General features: G+C 48.4%; 1 protein-coding gene across 4 annotated transcripts in view; it reads left to right on the top strand.

Moving 5' to 3' along the window:
- The window catches only part of LOC137439654 (acetyl-CoA carboxylase), a 280,655-nt gene that overhangs the window by 203,693 nt on the left and 56,739 nt on the right, over positions 1-20,223 (top strand). For all 4 annotated transcript variants that reach the window (XM_078768288.1, XM_068135620.2, XM_078768287.1 and 1 more), the window contains 5 exons: positions 45-165; positions 351-461; positions 1,961-2,104; positions 4,168-4,288; positions 16,761-16,857. In XM_078768288.1, coding sequence (XP_078624414.1) covers positions 45-165; positions 351-461; positions 1,961-2,104; positions 4,168-4,288; positions 16,761-16,857 — 594 coding nt within the window. The remainder of the gene's footprint in view (positions 1-44; positions 166-350; positions 462-1,960; positions 2,105-4,167; positions 4,289-16,760; positions 16,858-20,223) is intronic.

Raw genomic sequence — 20,223 nt, 5'->3', positions numbered from 1 at the left:
TATGTAATTCCCACTTTATTCTTTCCCACACTACTTCTCTGTAGGTACAAGATAACTGACATCATTGGGAAGGATGAAGGGCTTGGGGTGGAAAACCTTCGTGGCTCTGGCACGATTGCAGGAGAAACTTCGCAAGCCTACGAGGACATTGTCACCATCAGTTTGGTGAGATGTAGTTATCAGGTTGCTGGCCTATGCCATGTTGCTATATCAATCCATTGAGGCCTGGTTCAATTACTTTCTTCATTGCTCTCAACAATGATACAACAAACTGTTAGGTACTGCATACAAATGGGTGTATGGATCTCTCTTTAAATGCTTCTGCTCCTTTCTTTTTATTTGTTTAACAGGTGACTTGTCGTGCTATAGGTATTGGAGCATACCTAGTACGTTTGGGTCAAAGAGTGATTCAAGTAGAAAATTCGCATGTTATTCTCACAGGGTTCTCTGCTTTGAACAAGGTCAGAATGAGTCCTCTATTTGATATTACCTGTCTTCTGACACACACACACACACACACACACACACACACACACACACACACACACACACACTCTTATTCTTTGCGAATACAGAGCATGAACACATGGGGTGCCAATTTGATTCATACAGCTGAATGAAGAAGTAAATGTATTTTATTTGCCAGATGTAGAGCACCCCTTTACATTAACTTTTCTAGAGCATTACTTGGTTCCTCCTCAGAACACAAGGGCAGTTCAGCATGCACATTATATTTTTTGAATGTCCCTTATTTTGTATTGTTTGGCATTTTCTCCAAGCCATGGAATGTGTCTTCTTTTCTATACTTTTCCACATGGCACATACCCTTATGTAAAGGGGTCTTTTCTATGCCCCTGGCATTTTCCCCAAGATACATTTTAAATACGAACTAAACGCATTTGTTCATCGTACAAGACTTTATTCAAAATGATATAAAAGACTTGGAAAAAGTATTCAACCCAGATGGGATTTGAACCCACAATCCCCAGCTTGGAAGTCTGATGCTTTATCCATTAGGCCATTGGGTGACAGTGTTGTGTAAAAAATCAGTGTCAGATTTGTGTAAAAATATTTTGAAGAGTTATCGTGTGTATATATTTTTATATATTTATTTATGTGTATAAATTTATGTATTTAATTTTAAAACAAAAACTAAAGCACGTAGGTGGAATTTGTTTTGAAAGCCAATAGCTAGACCGATTGGCCGATGTATATTACAAGTTTCAGCTAGTTTCACTGTATAGTCCTTGAGATATGAGTGCCAAAATATTTTGTGCGGACGGACGGACGAACAGACACCAACGTGATGTCGAGGGTTTTCTAAATAGAACTCAAGAATGTATAAACGGACGTTGCTGAAATTTGCATTATATTACCTCAACGTACAAACCATTTACTTCTGAAATTTGCAGCCGATTTCGTCCAGTAGAAGCCGAGAAACGTATTTTCAGTCCCCATGTTAAAGCTGCATCGAGAGAAACGATCCCTTATATAAAGGGAGGGGTGCTTTGCGCCTCCCTTTCATATGTAATAATTGCTTGAGTGAACATATCAGATGACCTATCACGTGATAGCATATGATGCTACAAGAGGTACAAAGTAAAAAACATCATTAAAAAGGTTGCATGTTTCAGCTACAGGAGCTTATGAGCACCCTGCTTTCAATTTCTTGAATATTTAAACTGTTTCAGCAAAGCTTTAACATCAAACAAATCCAGGATTGCGAAGAATCGAATGCAATTTTCACTTTTTCAATCCGTATCTACCTTAAATGCTCGCCGGCTCATTTCCGGTGACTTAATGCAATATGCAGTTTGTTATTGTCTTTTTCTACCTTGAGTTCCAAAAGATTCCGGTAATTCTAATAACCAAAGATGTAGAGGAAATCAGGAAGTGTTTTGCTCTTAACCATCTCAACGTAGCATTGCTGACCGACCGCCGTGGTTGTGTACACTTGCAGGTACTTGGCCGTGAGGTGTATTCCTCAAACAACCAGTTGGGAGGGGTGCAGATAATGCACCACAATGGCGTGACACACAGCATCGTGCCGGATGATTTTGAGGGCATTTTCCTGGTGCTAAAATGGCTCTCATACATGCCAGAGGTGGGTCGAGGCCTGTGCGAATGCTCTCTTGGAGAGAACACCTTAGGTTAGAGTTTGCCTACTCATGCTTCTTTGTATTAGTAGCCTCAATTTTGTTTTTCCCCTCAAAATTAATGCTTGCACAAAATGTAAATTCTCGATTCAATATTTTTGTGTCCAAAGGCTTTATTTGGTATAGAACCATGAATCCAAATTTGCCGAGCCCATTTTAGCAGGTTTTTCTCATCACCAAGAGATCTGCGTGACTCCTTGCTCAGCGTGTAGCGTTTTGTCCAATAATTCCTACTTTTTTTTTTCTTTTTTTTTGTATACTGAATCGAGGCTCGTGAAAGAGTTTGGTGAGCATTTATTTCACAAACAAATCAACCAGACAAACAAAATATATAAAAAGAGGGAGCGGAAGACAAGATGGGGAGAGAAGGGGAAGCACACAAACATAACATTTGAGAGCAGGGAGATGTGTGGGAGGAAGAGGGCTTGGGGGGAGGAGACGTGGGAAGGGGGGGGGGGGGGGGGGAGGGAGAAGTATAAAACACAAGGACACCAAGGACTTCCAGGACAGAAGTTGGTATTTCAAAAAAGTGGATTTGGGGTGAAATTAGCAGGGGTAGAAAATATCAAGGTTTTGGATGGGGGAAGATAAGAGATGGTGGTGAACAGCTGTTTTAAAGACCTGGAGGGTGGAGTGGGATTGAAGAGAGTGAGGGAGTTTGTTCCAGAGGCGGGAGAAAAGAGGAATGAAGGAGTGAAGGTGAGCAGAGAGTCTTGATTTTGGCAGTTTAACCATAAAAGGGTTGCAGGCAGATATTGTGCGACCTGTAGGAATATTTGGGGGACAGAGCCCAGAGAGAGCTGGGGGGGGGGGGGGCAAGGCCAGAGAGGAGTCGGTAGAAGATGGAAAGACCACCAACCTGCCTGCGGTGAGTGAGTAAAAGGCCCTTGGAGTTGGCTTCATTGCGGGAGATTCCAATGATTCTGAATGCTTTGGTTTCAACAGCGTGAAGACGAGCTAGGTGTGAGGCAGAAGCACCAGCCCAGAGGGGAGAGCAGTATTCCATTGAGTTGCGGATGAAAGCCTTGTATGTGGTGAGGAGCTCAGGTGTGCCAAGGAAGGACTTCGCACGACGGAGAATGCCCAGTCGGCGACTGGCTTTGGAGGCCAGATTTGAAATGTGGTTTTCCCAGGAAAGATCATGGCAGAGAGTGAGACCCAAAAGCTTGAGTGACAGAACTTCTTGGAGAGGATTATTCAGAAAGTGGATGGGAGGGTTTTCCAGTCAGTCTTTTCGGAGAGACATCGTAAGAGTGTGAGATTTGTCAGGATTGAAAGACATGTTCCACTTGTTTGCCCAGTCTGTGATTTTGTCCAGGTCTGCAGAGAGTGAGGAGGCTGCAGACTGCCGATCTGAGGGATGGGGAATGGAGCGACAGAGAGTAGAGTCATCAGCAAAGAGATAGAGAGGATTTTCAAGAGAGTCAGAGAGATCATTGATGAAGACCAGAAAAAGCACAGGGCCCAGAACACTGCCTTGGGGAACTCCAACCTGAACAGGAAGAGGAGATGAGAGAAACCCATTCAGGGGCCACATGTTGACTACGACTAGAGAGGAAGTCCGCCAGCCATGCGTGGAGGTTACCATGGATACCAAAGGAGGAGAGTTTGGTGAGCAGAGCCGGGTGCCAGACCGTATTGAAGGCACGTGATATGTCAAGGGAGACAGCTCTAATTTCCTGTTTGGCATTGAGGACCTCCATCCATTGTTGAGAAAGCAGAAGCAGCATGTCCAGAGTAGATGACCAGGTCTGGAACCAAATTGATGATCAGAGATCAAGCCATTGGAGAAGAGGAAGGATTTCATAATTGAAGCAATACATACATATTGCCATTTGAAGAATAAGAAGATTATTATCCTTTGTTGTGGTGGTCATACTCTGGATTGCCACTTTTGGAGCAACTCACAAAATATTACTAAAGATGTATATGCAAGGCACCTAGTGGCATGCAAGGCAGCAGCTAGTATATGCAAGGCATTGATACTTACTAATTCCAACTGAATTCACAGAGAACTGGAGGGCGTCTCCCTATTGTGCCTTCAAATGATCCAGTGGAGCGGGAAGTGGGCTTTGTACCGACCCGGGCTGCATATGACCCCCGCTGGATGCTGAATGGCAGGCCAAATACAGGTATTTTATTTTTCTTCATTATCACTGGTGCAGAGTGAATTATGCAAGCTAACCTCATCCAGTGACCTAAGCTCAACCGGGCCATGGATTTCCAACGTATTTGAGAAATGACTGAAAATACTGATTTTGTTATTTGGACTCCTCACAGATAATTTGCCCTTTAAATATTGTTACGTCTGTGGGGGTAAACAATGACATACCGTAGTCAAGATAGAATCGTATAAATTAGCATGTTCTGAGTGTCGCGAAGAAGAAGAACTCACCTCAATGTATCTAAGTAGTGTCGAATGTCCGGGTACGATAGTACATGTGTCTCCATATGAGGGGTGGAGCTTTGCTAATTAGGTAGGGCTTAAGGATAAACCCCAGTGTGTAATTGCCCTGTGATTTTTCCCTTTGTTGTTATTGCATCAAAACGGGCCGCCATTACAACAAAAACTATAACCAATGGATGCAGTCGCTCACAGCACCGCCAGGCCCGACCAACCCGGCACATTTGCCGATCGTGCTACTCAAGCCCTGTCTCACGGCCTTCGACGCCATCCGAATATTCCCGAAAGAGACTGGACTCTGCCGATCCGATCAGATAAGGCCTTGAGCCTTCCCACATGCGCGAAAAAATAATAGCGCCAAGTTGAGGAAAAGGCCAAGTTGGGTATACGGGCTATACGCCTCGGAGTTTAGCTCGTTTTGGTCATTCGTCCTCCTGGGGTCTTAACCCTGGGGACACGACAATATTATAATTTGCTGATGGAGTTTGATGTTTGGTCAATGTGTTTCATAAATGGGTTTGATCACAAATTTGGATCAATATTTACTGTGGTTAGTATTGAGGTAATGGTCAGAATGGTATTTTGTCCCCACAACAACCCACTCCATAAAAGTGAATTTGGGGCCTGCGGCTGCTTGGCTGCATCGTTTCCTGGAGGCGCAGCTGTGCCGTTGATGCAGTGCCCCGTTACCAATAAATTGGTACTTATTTTGCCGACCTCGGAAAGATGACAGGTTGAGTCGACCCACCTGATTTTATTTCAATGGAACGACAGGAGCTCAAACTCAGGACCCGGAGATCTCAAGCCAGCCTCTTTAACCTTAACCATGAATCAAACACCACGCAACTTAAGGATGACTGGTATAGATGGTTTCCACTCGGCTTCATTTAAATCCCACTGCTGATTTCGGAGCAGTTTGAAGTGGTAATGCAGAAAGACAGAGGTGTACAGATGCACCATGGCATAAACTTCCCAAAATATAGTTCTGTAGCGGTTACCGGTAGCATGACACAATTACCCTGCACCGGCCGATGACGCAACCGGCGAGCGGTCACGTGTCCGGACTCGCCCGGGCGTGTTGAGACTTGCCTTTACCGGGCGAACGCTTGCCTTGCATACCACACCCCGTTGAGAGGCGTGGCTTATCTATTTGCATACCACGCCCCGCCCGAGATGCGTGGCTTTTGTGTGTTGAGTTTCTGATATATATTGCCGCCCGTTCGATGGGCTGATTCAGTGCTTTGGAGTTCGTTTGAGTGAGCTGGGAATAAATAGCTCAGAGAAACCTAATTCCTGGCATCGTCCATTTTGTCCGATTTTATCGTGCGAGCACAGCTCCCACAATTGGTGACCCCTTTCTTCGAACATGGCGATGGTCAGCTGTAGCTTTGAAGCTCCCGGGCTTTTGGGAATCTCACACGGCCGTTTGGTTTGCTCAAGCGGCTTCTCAATTCGCCCTGCGGAACATTACGGAGGACACGACGCGCTACCACCATGTGGTCTCCGCGCTCAACGCCTCCTCCGCTTCCCGGGTTCTGAGCTTCCTACAGCACCCGCCGGACGCGGACAAATACGGCGCGCTCAAAGACCTACTCCTCGGTGCGTTTGGACTCACGGAGACCGAACGCGCACGACAACTACTCGACCTCCCGGAGCCGGGCGAGGCCCGTCCGTCCGAAAGCATGGACCACATGCTTGCTCTTCTCGGTGACCACAGCCCGGACTTCCTCTTCCGCGAGCTGTTCCTCCAGCGGCTACCCGGGCAGGTACGGTTAGCTTTGGTTAATTCGCCCATCATGGACCCTCGCGCCCTGGCCAAGTAGGCCGATAAATTTTGCTCGGCCAGGCGACATGTCGGAGTGGCCGCCTGGGACCCTGGGCCGACCGAGGCAACGCCCGCGCCACGACCGGCGCCTCCACCGGGCGGGTCAGCGCCACTGGCGGCAGCGGCCGCCGTGACGCCCCGTCGACCGAACCCGACGCGACCGCCGGAGCCTCCACCAGAGCGGACCATGTGCTATTACCACGCCAGGTTCGGGCAGAAGGCCAGAACGTGCCGCCCACTGTGCACTTTCGGCGGGTCGGGAAACGACCAGGCCGGCGCTCGCTGCCTGCCATGAGCGTCGGCCATTCAGGCAGCCTTCTGTTTATCACGGACACGGAGTCCGGGCGGCGTTTTTTGTGTGACCCCGGCGCTCAGCTGAGCGTGATACCCGCCTCGGTGGAGGACAAACACGCCGCGCTTTGTGGCCCCGCTTTGGTCGCCGCAAACGGTTCCTCCATCCGCACCTTCGGGTCGCGCAGCGTCGCATTCTGCTTCGGGGGCCAGCGCTTCAGGTGGGACTTCATCATGGCGAACGTGCCCATGGCCTTGCTGGGTGCAGATTTTCTTTGCGCGCATGGGCTTTTGGTCGACGTCAAACCGCGTCGGCTCATCAACACGGAGACCTTCAGCTTGCTCGCTTGCTCATTGAGCGGCTCCGCTCCGACCAAGCTAGCCTGCGCGCTCCCGGCCGTGGACGATTTCACCCGCCTACTCGCCGAGTTTCCCGCCCTCACGCAGCCGACGTTTTCGGCCATCGCCGTCAAGCACGGCGTCGAACACCACATCTCGACCAAAGGTCCACCGGTCTATGCCAGGGCTCGCCGCCTCGACCTGGCCAAACTCACCATAGCGAAGGTGGAATTCGACGCGCTGGAGTGATTGGGAATTGTGCGGCGCTCGAATAGCGCGTGGGCCTCGCCCCTGCACATCGTGCCCAAACCGGGTGGCGGATGGCGACCATGCGGCGATTACTGCCGCCTCAACGACGCCACCACCCCCGACCGGTACCCGATACCACACATACAGGACTTTTCCGCCCGTTTGGCGGGGCGGGTGATCTTCTCCAAGGTCGACCTCATTCAGGGCTACCACCAGGTACCTGTCCGGCCAGCCGACGTTCTGAAGACGGCTGTAATTACACCTTTTGGCCTCTTCGAGTTCCTCCGAATGCCGTTCGGCCTTAAGAACGCGGCCCAGGCCTTCCAGCAGCTGATGGGCAGTGTGCTACGTGATCTCACCTTTCTGTTCGTCTACCTGGATGACATTCTCATCGCCAGCACTTCCCGGGCGGAGCACCTCGTCCACCTGCGCACGCTTTTTGAGCGCCTCGGCCAGCACGGCCTCATCATCAACCCGGCGAAATGCCAGTTTGGCGTAACGGCCGTCGACTTCCTGGGGCACCGCATCACGAAGCGCGGGCCGTCCCGCTGCCTACCAAGGTGGAGGCAGTCACAAGTTTCCCGCGCCCTCGCTCCATCAAGGCCCTACAGGAATTTTTGGGGATGGTAAATTTCTACCACCGGTTCGTGCCTCGCGCCGCCCAACTCATGCGCCCCCTGTACGAAGCCCTCCGGGGCAAGCCGGCCAAGCACGTCGTCGCCTGGACCACAGAGATGGACGCGGCGTTCACGGGCGCTAAGCTGGCCCTCGCCAACGCGACCATGCTGGCGCACCCGGCGCTCGACGCACCCTTCGCCCTCACCATGGACGCTTCCGACTACGCGGTGGGCGCCGTGCATGAACAGTGGGTGAACGGAGCTTGGCAACCGCTGGCCTTCTTCAGCCGGCAGCTTCGCCCTAACGAGCGCAAGTATAGCGCTTTCGACCGCGAGCTCCTCGGCCTTTACCTGGCTGTTCGCCACTTCCGCCATGTTTTGGAGGGCCACCCGTTCACGGCGTTTGTGGACCACAAACCCCTGGTCTTCGCCATGGCCAAGGTTATGGAGCCGTGGTCGGCCCGCCAGCAGCGCCACCTCTCCGCCGTGTCCGAATTTACGACGGACATCCGGCACGTCGCGGGCAAGGACAACGCTGTGGCCGATTGCCTCTCCCGGTCCGGCGCGAACGCCGTCCACCTGGGTGTGGACTTCGCCCGCATGGCGGCCGACCAGACCGCCGACCCCACGGTGCAAGCCCTCCGGACAGCGGACACAGGCCTGCGGTTGGCCGACGTCCCCTTCGAGGACACAGGCACAGTTCTCCTGTGCGACATCTCCCTGGGCCAACCTCGCCCCATCGTGCCCACTGGATGGCGGCGGCACATTTTTGACGCCCTCCACGGCCTTTCCCACCCGGGCCGGAAAGCATCACAGAAGCTCATGGCAGCGAAATTCGTCTGGCACGGGCTCCGTAAAGACGTCCGCGACTGGGCCAATGCCTGTGTCGCCTGCCAGCGTGTGAAGGTCCACCGGCACACCCAGGCCCCGTTGGCACCATTCGACGTGCCCGCGCGGCACTTCGACCACGTCAATGTGGACCTGGTGGGACCCCTTCCCTCTTCGCGGGGCTTCACCCACCTCCTCACAATGGTGGAGAGGACCACCAGGTGGCCGGAGGCCGTCCCGCTGGCATCAACAACATCCGCCGACGTGGCGCAGGCCTTCATTGGCACCTGGATTGCCCGTTTCGACGCCCCCTCGCACATCTCCTCCGATAGAGGCCCGCAATTCACCTCCGAGCTTTGGGGCGCGGTCGCCCAGGCCTTGGGGGTCAAGCTTCACCGCACCACGGCCTACCACCCCCAAGCCAACGGCTTGTGCGAGCAGTTCCACCGCTCGATGAAGGCCGCTCTCAGGGCCAGCCTCCAGGACGAGGGTTGGGCCGACATGCTCCTGTTGGTCCTATTGGGCCTCCGCACGGCCCCTAAAGAGGACCTCCAGGCTTCCACCGCCGAGCTTGTCTACGGCCAGCCACTGCGCGTGCCGGGCGAATTCATCCCTGACGCCACCGGCCCCTGGTCCGCGGCTCGCCAACGCTCGGTCCTCCAGGAGGCCGCCAGGAGATTTGCCCCCGTGCCCACGTCCCACCACGGCTGCCCCCAACCCCACGTTCCCCCAGCACTTAGCACTGCGGAGTACGTTTTTATCCGGCACGACGCACACCGTGGACTGCTCCGGCCGCCGTACGATGGACCTTTCCGGGTCCTGAAGAGGGACGACAAGTCGTTCACCATTGACATCGGCGGCAAGGCGGACCGCATCTCCATGGACCGCCTCAAGCCGGCCCATTTGGACCTCGACCAACCTCCACGGTTGGCCCTTCCTCCACGTCGGGGCCATCCCCCGTCAACCAGGCCCCCCGCCCGACCATCCACCGCCCCGCCACGTACCACCCCCACACGAATCGTCAGGGGTCGTTTCGGCCGGGTCATCAAGACTCCCCTCAAACTGACTCTCCCGGTGCATGTTAATTCTGGGGGGGCACGTGTGGTGGTTACCGGTAGCATGACACAATTACCCTGCACCGGCCGATGACTCAACTGGCGAGCGGTCACGTGTCCGGACTCGCCCTGGCGTGTTGAGACTTGCCTTTACCGGGCGAACGCTTGCCTTGCATACCACGCCCCGTTGAGAGGCGTGGCTTATCTATTTGCATACCACGCCCCGCCTGAGAGGCGTGGCTTTTGTGTGTTGAGTTTCTGATATATATTGCCGCCCGTTCGATGGGCTGATTCAGTGCTTTGGAGTTCGTTTGAGTGAGCTGGGAATAAATAGCTCAGAGAAACCTAATTCCTGGCGTCGTCCATTTTGTCCGATTTTATCGTGCGAGCACAGCTCCCACAGTTCCATGTTTGATAATTAGGCCACTTGGTCATAATATTATGAATGTTTACAGGAGCGAGGCTCATGGAAGAGCAAGGTCGAACTGACAGTGGGATAAACATCAAGGAATGATCGAACAGGAAAATATAAGAGGAATGAGGGGAGGAAACACTGAAACTAGCAAGTAAGGTGGTTGGGTTAAGAAAGGTCAATGGGGGTAATGATGATCATGAGACTGAATTGGGGATGACAAGAGTTGGTGTACTGCCCTGGAGGAAAGAATGAGACAGAACAGCCTCGGGAATGTGGTTTTATAGATTGGAGAATCAAGGAATACTTAGCTAAAGTTGTGCATGAGAGATGGTTAATAGTGACTTTGGAACCATGTATTTATTATTTATACATTTGGGGGGAGAGCGGGCAGGAAGGAAATGAGGTGGTAAATTGAGAAAATTGAAATTTAGAAAAGGAAGTGAAGGATTGATATAAGAGAGCTGAGAGGAAGGAAGTTTATGGAGTCTGGAAGGAAAAGAGGATGGATGGTGGGAAGAGAGGAAAGGAGCATACATGTATCAGGCATTGGAAATGGGGAAGGGAGAGGGGTGTCAAAAATTATATCTCCGCCACCTAAGGTAGATGGTGGTTATGTTTTCACCCCTGTCTGTGTGTCTGTCTCTTTGCCCGTCTGTGAGCAGGATATCTCAAAAAGTTGTAGATGGATTTGGACGGAACTTGATGGACAGTTTGCGTGTGTGACAAGGATGAATCGATTAGATTTTGGTGAAGATCAGGATCCGGATTTGAGAGTTTTTTAAATTGTCCCCACAACGTGATATACTGATATATGCCGATTTTGAGATATCCTATCTGTAGGATACAAAACGTAAACTGTTCAGCTTGGCAGAGATATGCGCTCCGCAGAGTGCTGTTCAGGTTTTCTTGTATAATAAATAGATGGCTCGGTACAGTTTTTGATACACCATACCCCGGTCGATCGCTGAATTAACACCAGGGGGGTTGACTCAGCCTGTCATCCTTCCGAGGTCGGCAAATTGAGTACCAGCTTGCTGGGATGAATGATCCCGGTGTGTACCCCGGTTTAGAATAGGTACACCGTATCCCTGCGCATCGTAAGAGGCGACCAAGGGTTGGCGTCAGGAAGGGCATCCGGCCATAAAAACATTGCCTCAAACAGGGAACCATGATTGTCATGGGGCCCGCAAGGCTAACCCCGCTCTAGCGGGGAAAATGGCCTTAAAACGATCATTCATTCATTCATTCATACAGTTTTTACAAAGTGGTTGTGGTCATGATGGAAAAGCAGAGTGAATTGAAGTAAAGGGTGTTATGACAACTCGATGGCTCAATCAGCAGCATCCAGAATATGAACAAATGTTTAAACACAAAAAGCCATGGATTTCCAGAGGCTTCTCGGAGTAATAGAGGTGATGGGAGAAATGTGACACGATATGACAGCTGTGCTGCAAACCTTTAAGCACCAAAGAAAAGAGCATGATTGGACAAACCGAGGAAGATCAAGGTCTGCAGAAATGGATGTGGCTGTCTGCCTATCTGAAGGATGAGGGATGCCGCGACAGAGGGTGGAGTTGTACGAACACGGTGGTATGTGTGATTTGAACCCAGTAAACCTGTATCATGAACCAGGGGGGTTCAGATGGGATCACCAACACGTAGACCCATCACTTCCCGTAATCTGCTCACAGGTCGCTTGTGGCACAGGAAACAAACTGTTCTGGCAAATGATTGTCATGGAAGATTAATTTCATTGGCACAACCTTGAATTAACCCTGCATGATTGGAGCACCGAGATGTTTGTGCTGCCTTTGTCATATTTTAATAATGAATGGGATGTAAGGTATTTGTAACTCGAGCGCGGGCCAAGCATCCAAAGCAAGTTTCCTATGTTTGTTTGGAGTGTGATTTTAGAACTTTCGTTGAACGCCTTGTAAAACTTGTTTTGCATACAGTCTAAGCTCGTGGAGGAGTTAGGATACAGAACGGAGCAGGATGTAACAGAATGAAATGAACAGCAGGAAGAGGGGGGGGGGGGGTAACACCAACGTCAGTGTTGAGGGACAAAATAGAGGGAAACTTGGAGGAATAAGGAACATAGGGAAGAAGGAGAGTAAGGCGACAGCACGGGGTGAGCATGATGGATACAGCCGCCAACTCTCAATCCCAGAAGTGGAAGGAAAAACTGAAAAGCAGGAAAAAGGTGCGCTTGGGGAGGATTAGTGGGGGGTATAAATGCTCATGGTTGTGGATGGGGGCTCACCTGAGATGGTGGTGAATAGCCATCTTGAAGCCCTAGAGGGGCCAATGAGATTGAACAGACTGAGGAAGTTGGTTCTACATGTGCATAAAAGAGGAATGCAAGAGTGAAGGTGAGCAGTGAGGCTGGATTTTGAGAGTTTCATCAGGGAAGGGTTACTGGGAGACTGAATGCACGCTGCGGAAGCCTGCATGGGAGACAGAGCACGGAAAGGGAAGAGGGTGCAAACCCTCTGCGCGAGAAGACAGAGGAACCACTCGGCTGAAAGTAATAGGCCCAGAGACTCAGCTTCATCGCGGGAGTTTCCAAAGAGTTTGAAGGCCTTGATTTCCACTATCAAGCTGAGCAAGGTGTGAGGCAGAGGCGCCAGGCCAAAGAGGAGAGCAGTATTCCATCAGGCTGCGGATGAAGGTTTTGTAAGTACATAAAAGTTCAGATATGCCATGGAATGACTGTGTGACGGAGGATGCCCAATACTGTACATGCTTTTTGGGGCGATGGCTAGCTTTGGAGGCCAACTTAGATTTGTGGTTTCTCCAAGAAAGATGATGGCTGATAGTGACGCCCAAACGTTTGAGTGAATGAACTTCTTCAAGAGGATTGTTAAGGAAGTAGCATGGAGGGTTCGCCAGACTGTCTTTTTGGAGAGTCAGTGTGAGATTTGTCAGGACTGAAAAACATATTCCAAGTGTTTGACCAGCTCGTGATTTTATCAAGGTCTGCAGAGAGGGAAGAGGCTGCTGCCTGCTTATCTGATGGATTAGGAATGCCATGGCAGAGTGTGGACTTATCCGCTACCTTCTGGCAGCATTTGAAGTGACGGAAGGGATGGAGGTGGAACATACTCCAGAGACAGACTTAACAAATCACCACCAGGTCTTTGAAGAAGGAAACCAGTTCAAAACTTCAGTCTTGAGGTTGTTGTTCCTTTCTGGTTCGCCTAAGAGTGGACACACACTTGTTGCAGGCTTTGTGGAATGACCTGAGGTTGCCGTGGTCAGATTTGCCTTCTCGGTAGAGAAGTAAAGATGTTTCAAGACAACTGCCTCACCACTGTAGTCAGTGTATCATTTGGGGGGGTGGTGGGTGGTGGAGGGGGGGGGGGGGGAGGGGCGAGATGGTATGATGACAGTAATTGAGATGGGATTAATCTGTGCATAAGAGAGAGCAGGTTTCTGTGTAAGAATTCCCATGCTGTGTTACTATCAGGGGTGCTAGAAATGGGAGACTGGCAGGTATTGGGGGGGTTGACCCTGTCAGTCAGCCTGAATGAGTTACCAGACTCCCCAGCACTGAGGTGGCTTTCTGAGAATAGCCAAAGAGATGTTGACTCTCCAGGCACATGATCAAAACAACAACAACAACATGCATTTTAAAGGCCATTTTCCCTGCTAGAGCGGGGGTTAGCCTTGCGGTCCCCATGACAATCTTCTCCATCTTGCCCTATTTTCTGCATCTCTCCTTGTTAACCCCCTGGTGTAACCCCCAGGGGGTGGTTTACCCCCTGGTGGTAAGCCCTGGTGTTGGGCTAGCGGCTAGGGTGCCAGCTTAGGATCCTAGGATCCTGGGTTCGAATCCCGGTCGATCGCTGAATTAACGCTAGGGGGGTTGACTCAGCCTGTCATCCTTCCGAGGTCGGCTAATTGAGTACCAGTTCACTGGTAATTCCCTGCTTGTCGTAAAAGGCGACAAACAGGGTTGGTGGCAGGAAGGGCATCCGGCCGTAAAACATTGCTTCAAAAAGGGGACCGAAAAACAACAACAACCACGGTCCCCGACAAAGGCCAACCCCCACTTGCAGGGAAAAATGGCCTCTAAAGGTGGTTTTTGTTTTCTTTCTCCTTGTTGGTGGCAGGAAGTCTTTCTCCATCTTTGGCCAAGTCTTTCTCGGTCTTCCCCGTCCTCTACTTCCTTCTACATTCATTTCCATCACTCTTCTCAACCAGTCACCTTCATCCTTCCTCAACACATGACCAAACCATCTCAACCTGTTTCTCTTCACAGCATCCATCACAGGCTCTATTCCCATCATCTTTCGCAATTCATCATTTGTCTTCCTCTCTCTCAACGATACTCCGCACATCCATCGAACCATTCGCATTTCCACCCTTTCCAACCTTCGTTGCTGCTCTACGTTCATTACCCATGTCTCGCTCCCATAAATCATAACACTTCTCACACATGCAGCATACACCTTTCCCTTCAGCTTCAATGACACTCCCCTCCTCATCAGCACGCCACTCAGTTCCAGGCACCTGATCAGACTAACCAATTGGAGCAGAAGAAGAAGAAGAACAGGAGAGATTTGCAGGAAAGCTGCTCATCACCAAATCCAGAAGGGAGGATTTGCTATTGGGAAAATCTGGGTTGGATCGTTCACAGATTGTGTCAGCTCCATGGAGTCACTGAAGTCCTTTGCCGAAGTGCCATGGTTGGTGAGAGAGGTACCAGCATCCAGCCAATTGGCATGGTGACAATTGAATTTTCCACATATGAGGAAGAGAAAATTGGGATGGATGGTTACAATAAGTGGCTTCTTTTTTTCTTTTATTTTGCCTTTTTTATTTTTCATAACTATTTTCCAAAGAAAACTCGTGTTTTGCGTTTTTTGCAAAACAAACAAAACGCAAAACTTGTTTGTTTTGCATCTTGCTTTTGTCGCATCCCCACGCTTTTTGAAAAAATATATTGAGAGGATATTGTCATTGGCTCAGTCCTTCATGCTACCTCCTCCTAAACGGTTGTGCACAGATTCACCAAACTTAGTGGTTATGATCACCTAATGGCACGAAGGTGCAAGAGCAGTGTCATTTTTGGGCCCACCCCGGGGGCGGGGTTAAAAAGTCAAATACCAAAAAATGTAATTACAGGCACATTTTAAAATATTTTTATGCCTCCGCCCCTAAAGGTGGCTGGAGGGATTATATTTTCGGGTGGTACGTCCATACGTCCGTCCGTCTGTATGGGCTAAACCTCGTTTTTCTCAGCAACCACATGTCCAATTGAGACAAAACTTTGAGGGTAGGATTGACACCCATGTGTAATGTTTTAATGATAATTGTGATGTCATAGGGCACGTGGTATGGCAGCCCTCTTTAAGTACACTCAAATAATTAAAAATATATTTCTCGGAAACCGCTTATTGGAAAAATTTTAAAGTTGGCACATTGTTAGGTACTCCCAATGGGGAACAAAAGCATGATAATGATATCATCAGTGAAGTGGTATACCAGCCATAAATGTTTTAATTGAATGCCTTATCCTAAAATTTTTAAAATGCATGCGCATGATCAATGACCCTGATCAATGATCAATTTGTATTGAAATATGAAATTTATGACATCATAGGTCACATTGTTTGGCAGCCTTATTGGATTGAAGGAAAATATTAAATAATTATATCTCTGAAACCGCTCACCCAATCGATGCGAAATTTTACAAATGTCATCGAACACCATTGTTGCATTTAGTTTGAAAATGATGACGTCGTAGCCATGTGGTTTGGCAGCCATCTTGGATAGAAAACGAACCTTATCCGATCAACACGAAACTTCACAAACGTGATCCCCTACCCATACATATGTAGAGTGTATATTTTTGATGTCATGTCACGTGGTTTGGCAGCCATGTTTGCTTGAAAGCCGATATTTAAAAAAATCCCTTCTCCAAAAATGCTTCACCGATCGATGTGAAACCTGCCCTGTTGGGAAAATGTGATACTTCAAAACAGCTGAAGGGATTTAAACCAAACTTGTGAAATTTACTTTTAGGACAGTGAACAAGCGCATCTACACACTGTCACAGGCGGAGACTATGCGGAGGCATATTGGCGACAGTCACATTCATCTGGTTTTAATGAAAGTTTGTATATGCAATCAAGATTGGTGGACGCATGAAATATGTAACATTTTTTTCATTTGACCCCCAGTCCAAGCCCATGGGAATGAGGACATGGGGGCACATGGGTCAAAATGGGGAAAATAATTTTAACTCAAAATTTGATATTGGTTCATTCCTGGTGGAACCTTTTTCTATCTTTAAATTTTGCTTTAGGTGGCGTGCCTTCGAATTCACTTTAATTGCAGTTAGGTAGATCTTTTCATTGGCTTTCATCAGGTGCTGTACCTCTTGAGCTCCAACTGACATGAGTTGTAGGTTAAAGCAATGTGTTGGACGGTTTTTTGCCAACAATGTTTGGACAATCTTTGGTTCTTGAACATGTCGATTACTGTCTGTGGTGAATCAATACTTCAATTTCTTTAAAGTGAAGTGGCAAATGTCTTGGTGTTTAACACAAAATGTTTTTTTGCTTGTTGAACAGACAGCACAGGTGGATGGCATTCTGGCTTTTTTGACCACGGCTCCTTCATGGAGATCATGCAGCCCTGGGCACAGACTGTGGTTGTTGGCAGAGCCAGGTATGTGAGAATTGCATGAAACACTTTGGCTTGTGCTTGGGAACATTCTTTGGCTTGTGCTTCATTGCTCATTCAAAGGAAATTGGATGCACCTGAGCTCAATTTGGAGTGCCATAGCAAATGGGTTGAATACTAATTGACTCAAGACATTTCAGCTTTTCATTTTTAATAATTTCGTAAAAATTTCAAAATAACATTTCCACTTTGACATTCTGGTGTATTACGTGGAGATCATTGACAAAGAAAAATCTCAACTTAATCCATTTTAAATTCAGGCTCGATCACAACAAAATGTGAAAAAGTCGAGGGGTGTGAATACTTTTTGAAGGCACTGTATTATTGTCATCTTTGGTTGAATATACAATGGCTGTGAGTATCTTATTGTCCTCTGTGGTTGAATATGGGATGGCTGTGAGTATCGTATTACCCTGCGCTCGCGAAGCGAAAAGCAAGGTTAAGCATTCACTTACGTACGTACGTGTCTGCATTTTAGTAAAGTCAAGCGTGTGCCGTATCTGCATTTAAAAAATTCTTTTTCTCGGCAACTGTTGGTCCGATTGAAATGAAATTTTCACCATAGGAGGGCCTCCTCCTGTAGAATCTTTTAGTGAATATTATGACGTCATAGGTCACGTGGTACAGGCGCCATCTTGGAAAAACGTTACACCTCTATATCTCCCAAACCGCTCAATGGAAAAAATGGAAACATGGCTCATTGTCAAGTACTCACCATGGGCAATAAGATATTTTGATGATGATGTCATCGGTGCCTTAACCCTTTGAGTACGAGATTTTTTTTTTCATAAAAATAACCCCGGTACGGGATTAATTTGGCGTTTTGGTACGGGAATGCAACAACGTACTGACGATCTATTTATAGGTATAGTCGATGACGTGTAGTAACGTCATCCGTACACAAAACTTTTTCGTGGGTTGCGGCACTGGAATTCCGCTGAAATTGAGGACGACTAAGAAGAAGACCTTTGTTGGTCGAAAGGTTGTCGAGAATTAAAGATCGACCGTCCTGAAGCTACGTCCATGTCTTATTTAATCTCCCGATTATATATATATATATATATATGTATGTATGTATATATATATATATATATATATATGTATATATATATATATATATATATATATATATATATATATATATATATATATATTGTTACGGACACGACTTAAGATGTTGCTTGACCGAGCGGAATGGCCGCCGTGTTCGCACAGTTTACCCGATTCTTCCCCAACTCACCCGATTCCACTCGAACGTTGGCCGAATCGCGCTACGCTAAATCAATGAAGGAAAGGACACAACGGCTGGGATAAATGAAACGACACAAGGGGGTACAGTTCTCAAGACCTCCGGAGGAGGATATAATTGGTGATGCAGAAAAGGGGTAGATTACAAGGTAAGAGGTAAAGCACAGAAAAGATGGGCACTTAGACACAGTCTTATCTTATCCCCGACAGACCACAGACAAACGGAACAAGACTGACTTACACAGGGATTGATGGCAGGGAAGGACAGGCAGTCGATAGCACAAGGTGCACCTTGGCTCAGGGACAGGATACAGCACGGTCCAGTAGATGCAGGGAGGTGTCACAGCGCTCGGTTGGTGGCGTCTCTCTTCCTTCAAGTCCAGCGCGCATCTGACGTCACCTCCCTCTTCCTGCGCATGCTCAGCGGGGAGTGACACGCCCTCGGCTCGTTGGCTCCGCCCCAGATGGAATCGGTCCGCCGCTTCTATTGGGTGCGGGGGGTTACCGGGCTCCGCCCTTGACGAGGAGCTGACAGCGAGCCCCTACGTGGTAACCCCGTCGGAGCACATGTTCAATGGCGGCTAACCAAGCCGGAGTGAGGACGCGCACTCCCCGCGCCGCCGCCGTTGTTGTTGCTGTTGTTGTTGCTGAACCGTGAGGAAGAGCTGCGGGGAGGTATTGGGAGGTCCTAAACTTCCTAACGGTGCCATACAATCACATTCTGGTGCAACGAAGAGTCAGAATTAATGGAAACGAGTCCTTAACTGACATAGACTAAGAATAACTAGCAAGATGTCCTATAGTTGTCTACGTGAGATGCGGTGGACCTGGATGCGACATTTAATGGGGGAAATAGGGGAAGGTCGGGTCTACAGAGTGTTGTTTACAGAAAATGGGACTAGGGAATGGGGGATTGGGGATAGTTGGGAAGTATTGGGGAAATAGGGGAATATTTACAAGCGGATATGGATGGAGGCCAATCTCATATCCGCAACAATATATATATATATATATATATATATATATATATATATATATATATATATATATATATATATATATATATATATATATATATATATATATATATATATATATATATATATATATATATATATATATATATATATATATATATATATATATATATATATAAACTCTCCGTTTTGTCATGGGTACATGGACACGCGTGTCGAAACTGCAAATGCCAACATGTTAGCATATTCCTGCTCCACTGCTCTTTTAGGACTGCCTGTCCTAAAATCCTGCTCCACTGCTCTATCTCACCCTCTCTCTGTTCTCTTCAGCCTCTCTTTTGCTCAAGGTCATCTGCCATCTGCTTGGAAATCAGCCAACATTACTGCTTTACACAAGAAAGGTGCAAAAACAGATCCTTGCAACTACAGACCAATCAGCCTGCTCCCAATAATCAGCAAAGTCATCAATCATCGCTTCTGACATCAAATCCTTCCTCTTCTCCAATGGCTTGATCTCAGATCATCAATTTGGATTCAGACCAGGTCATTCTACTCTGGACATGCTGCTTGTGCTGTCTCAGCAATGGATGGAGGTCCTCAATGCTAAACAGGAAATCAGAGCTGTCTCCCTTGACATATCCCGTGCCTTCAATACGGTCTGGCACCCTGCCTGCTCACCAAACTCTCCTCAAGTGGTATCCATGGAAGCCTCCACGCATGGCTTGCAGACTTCCTTTCTGGTCGCAGTCAATGTGTGGCCCTGAATGGAATTCTCTCTTCTCCCCTTCCTGTTCAGGCTGGAGTTCGTCAAGGCAGTGTTCTGGGCCCTGTGCTTTTTCTGGTCTTCATTAATGATCTCTTCGACTCTGGAAAATCTCTCTATCTCTTTGCTGATGACTCCACTCTCTGTCGCTCCATATCATAACCCTCAGATCGGCAGGCAGCACCTCTTCACTCTCTGCAGACCTGGACAATATCACAAACTGGTCGAAAAAGTGGAACATGTCTTTCAATCCTGACAAATCTCACACTATCGCTTTGTCTCTCCGAAAAGACCATCTGGACAACCCTCCCATTTACTTTCTGAACAATCCTCTTGAAGAGGTTCTGTCACTCAAGCTTTTGG

Source organism: Myxine glutinosa, chromosome 14 (assembly GCF_964187855.1).
Source record: "Myxine glutinosa chromosome 14, kmMyxGlut1.1, whole genome shotgun sequence".
Taxonomy (NCBI): Eukaryota; Metazoa; Chordata; class Myxini; order Myxiniformes; family Myxinidae; genus Myxine; species Myxine glutinosa.
Note: the sequence above shows the minus strand (reverse complement) of the source record. Positions and strands in the feature narration are given on the sequence as shown.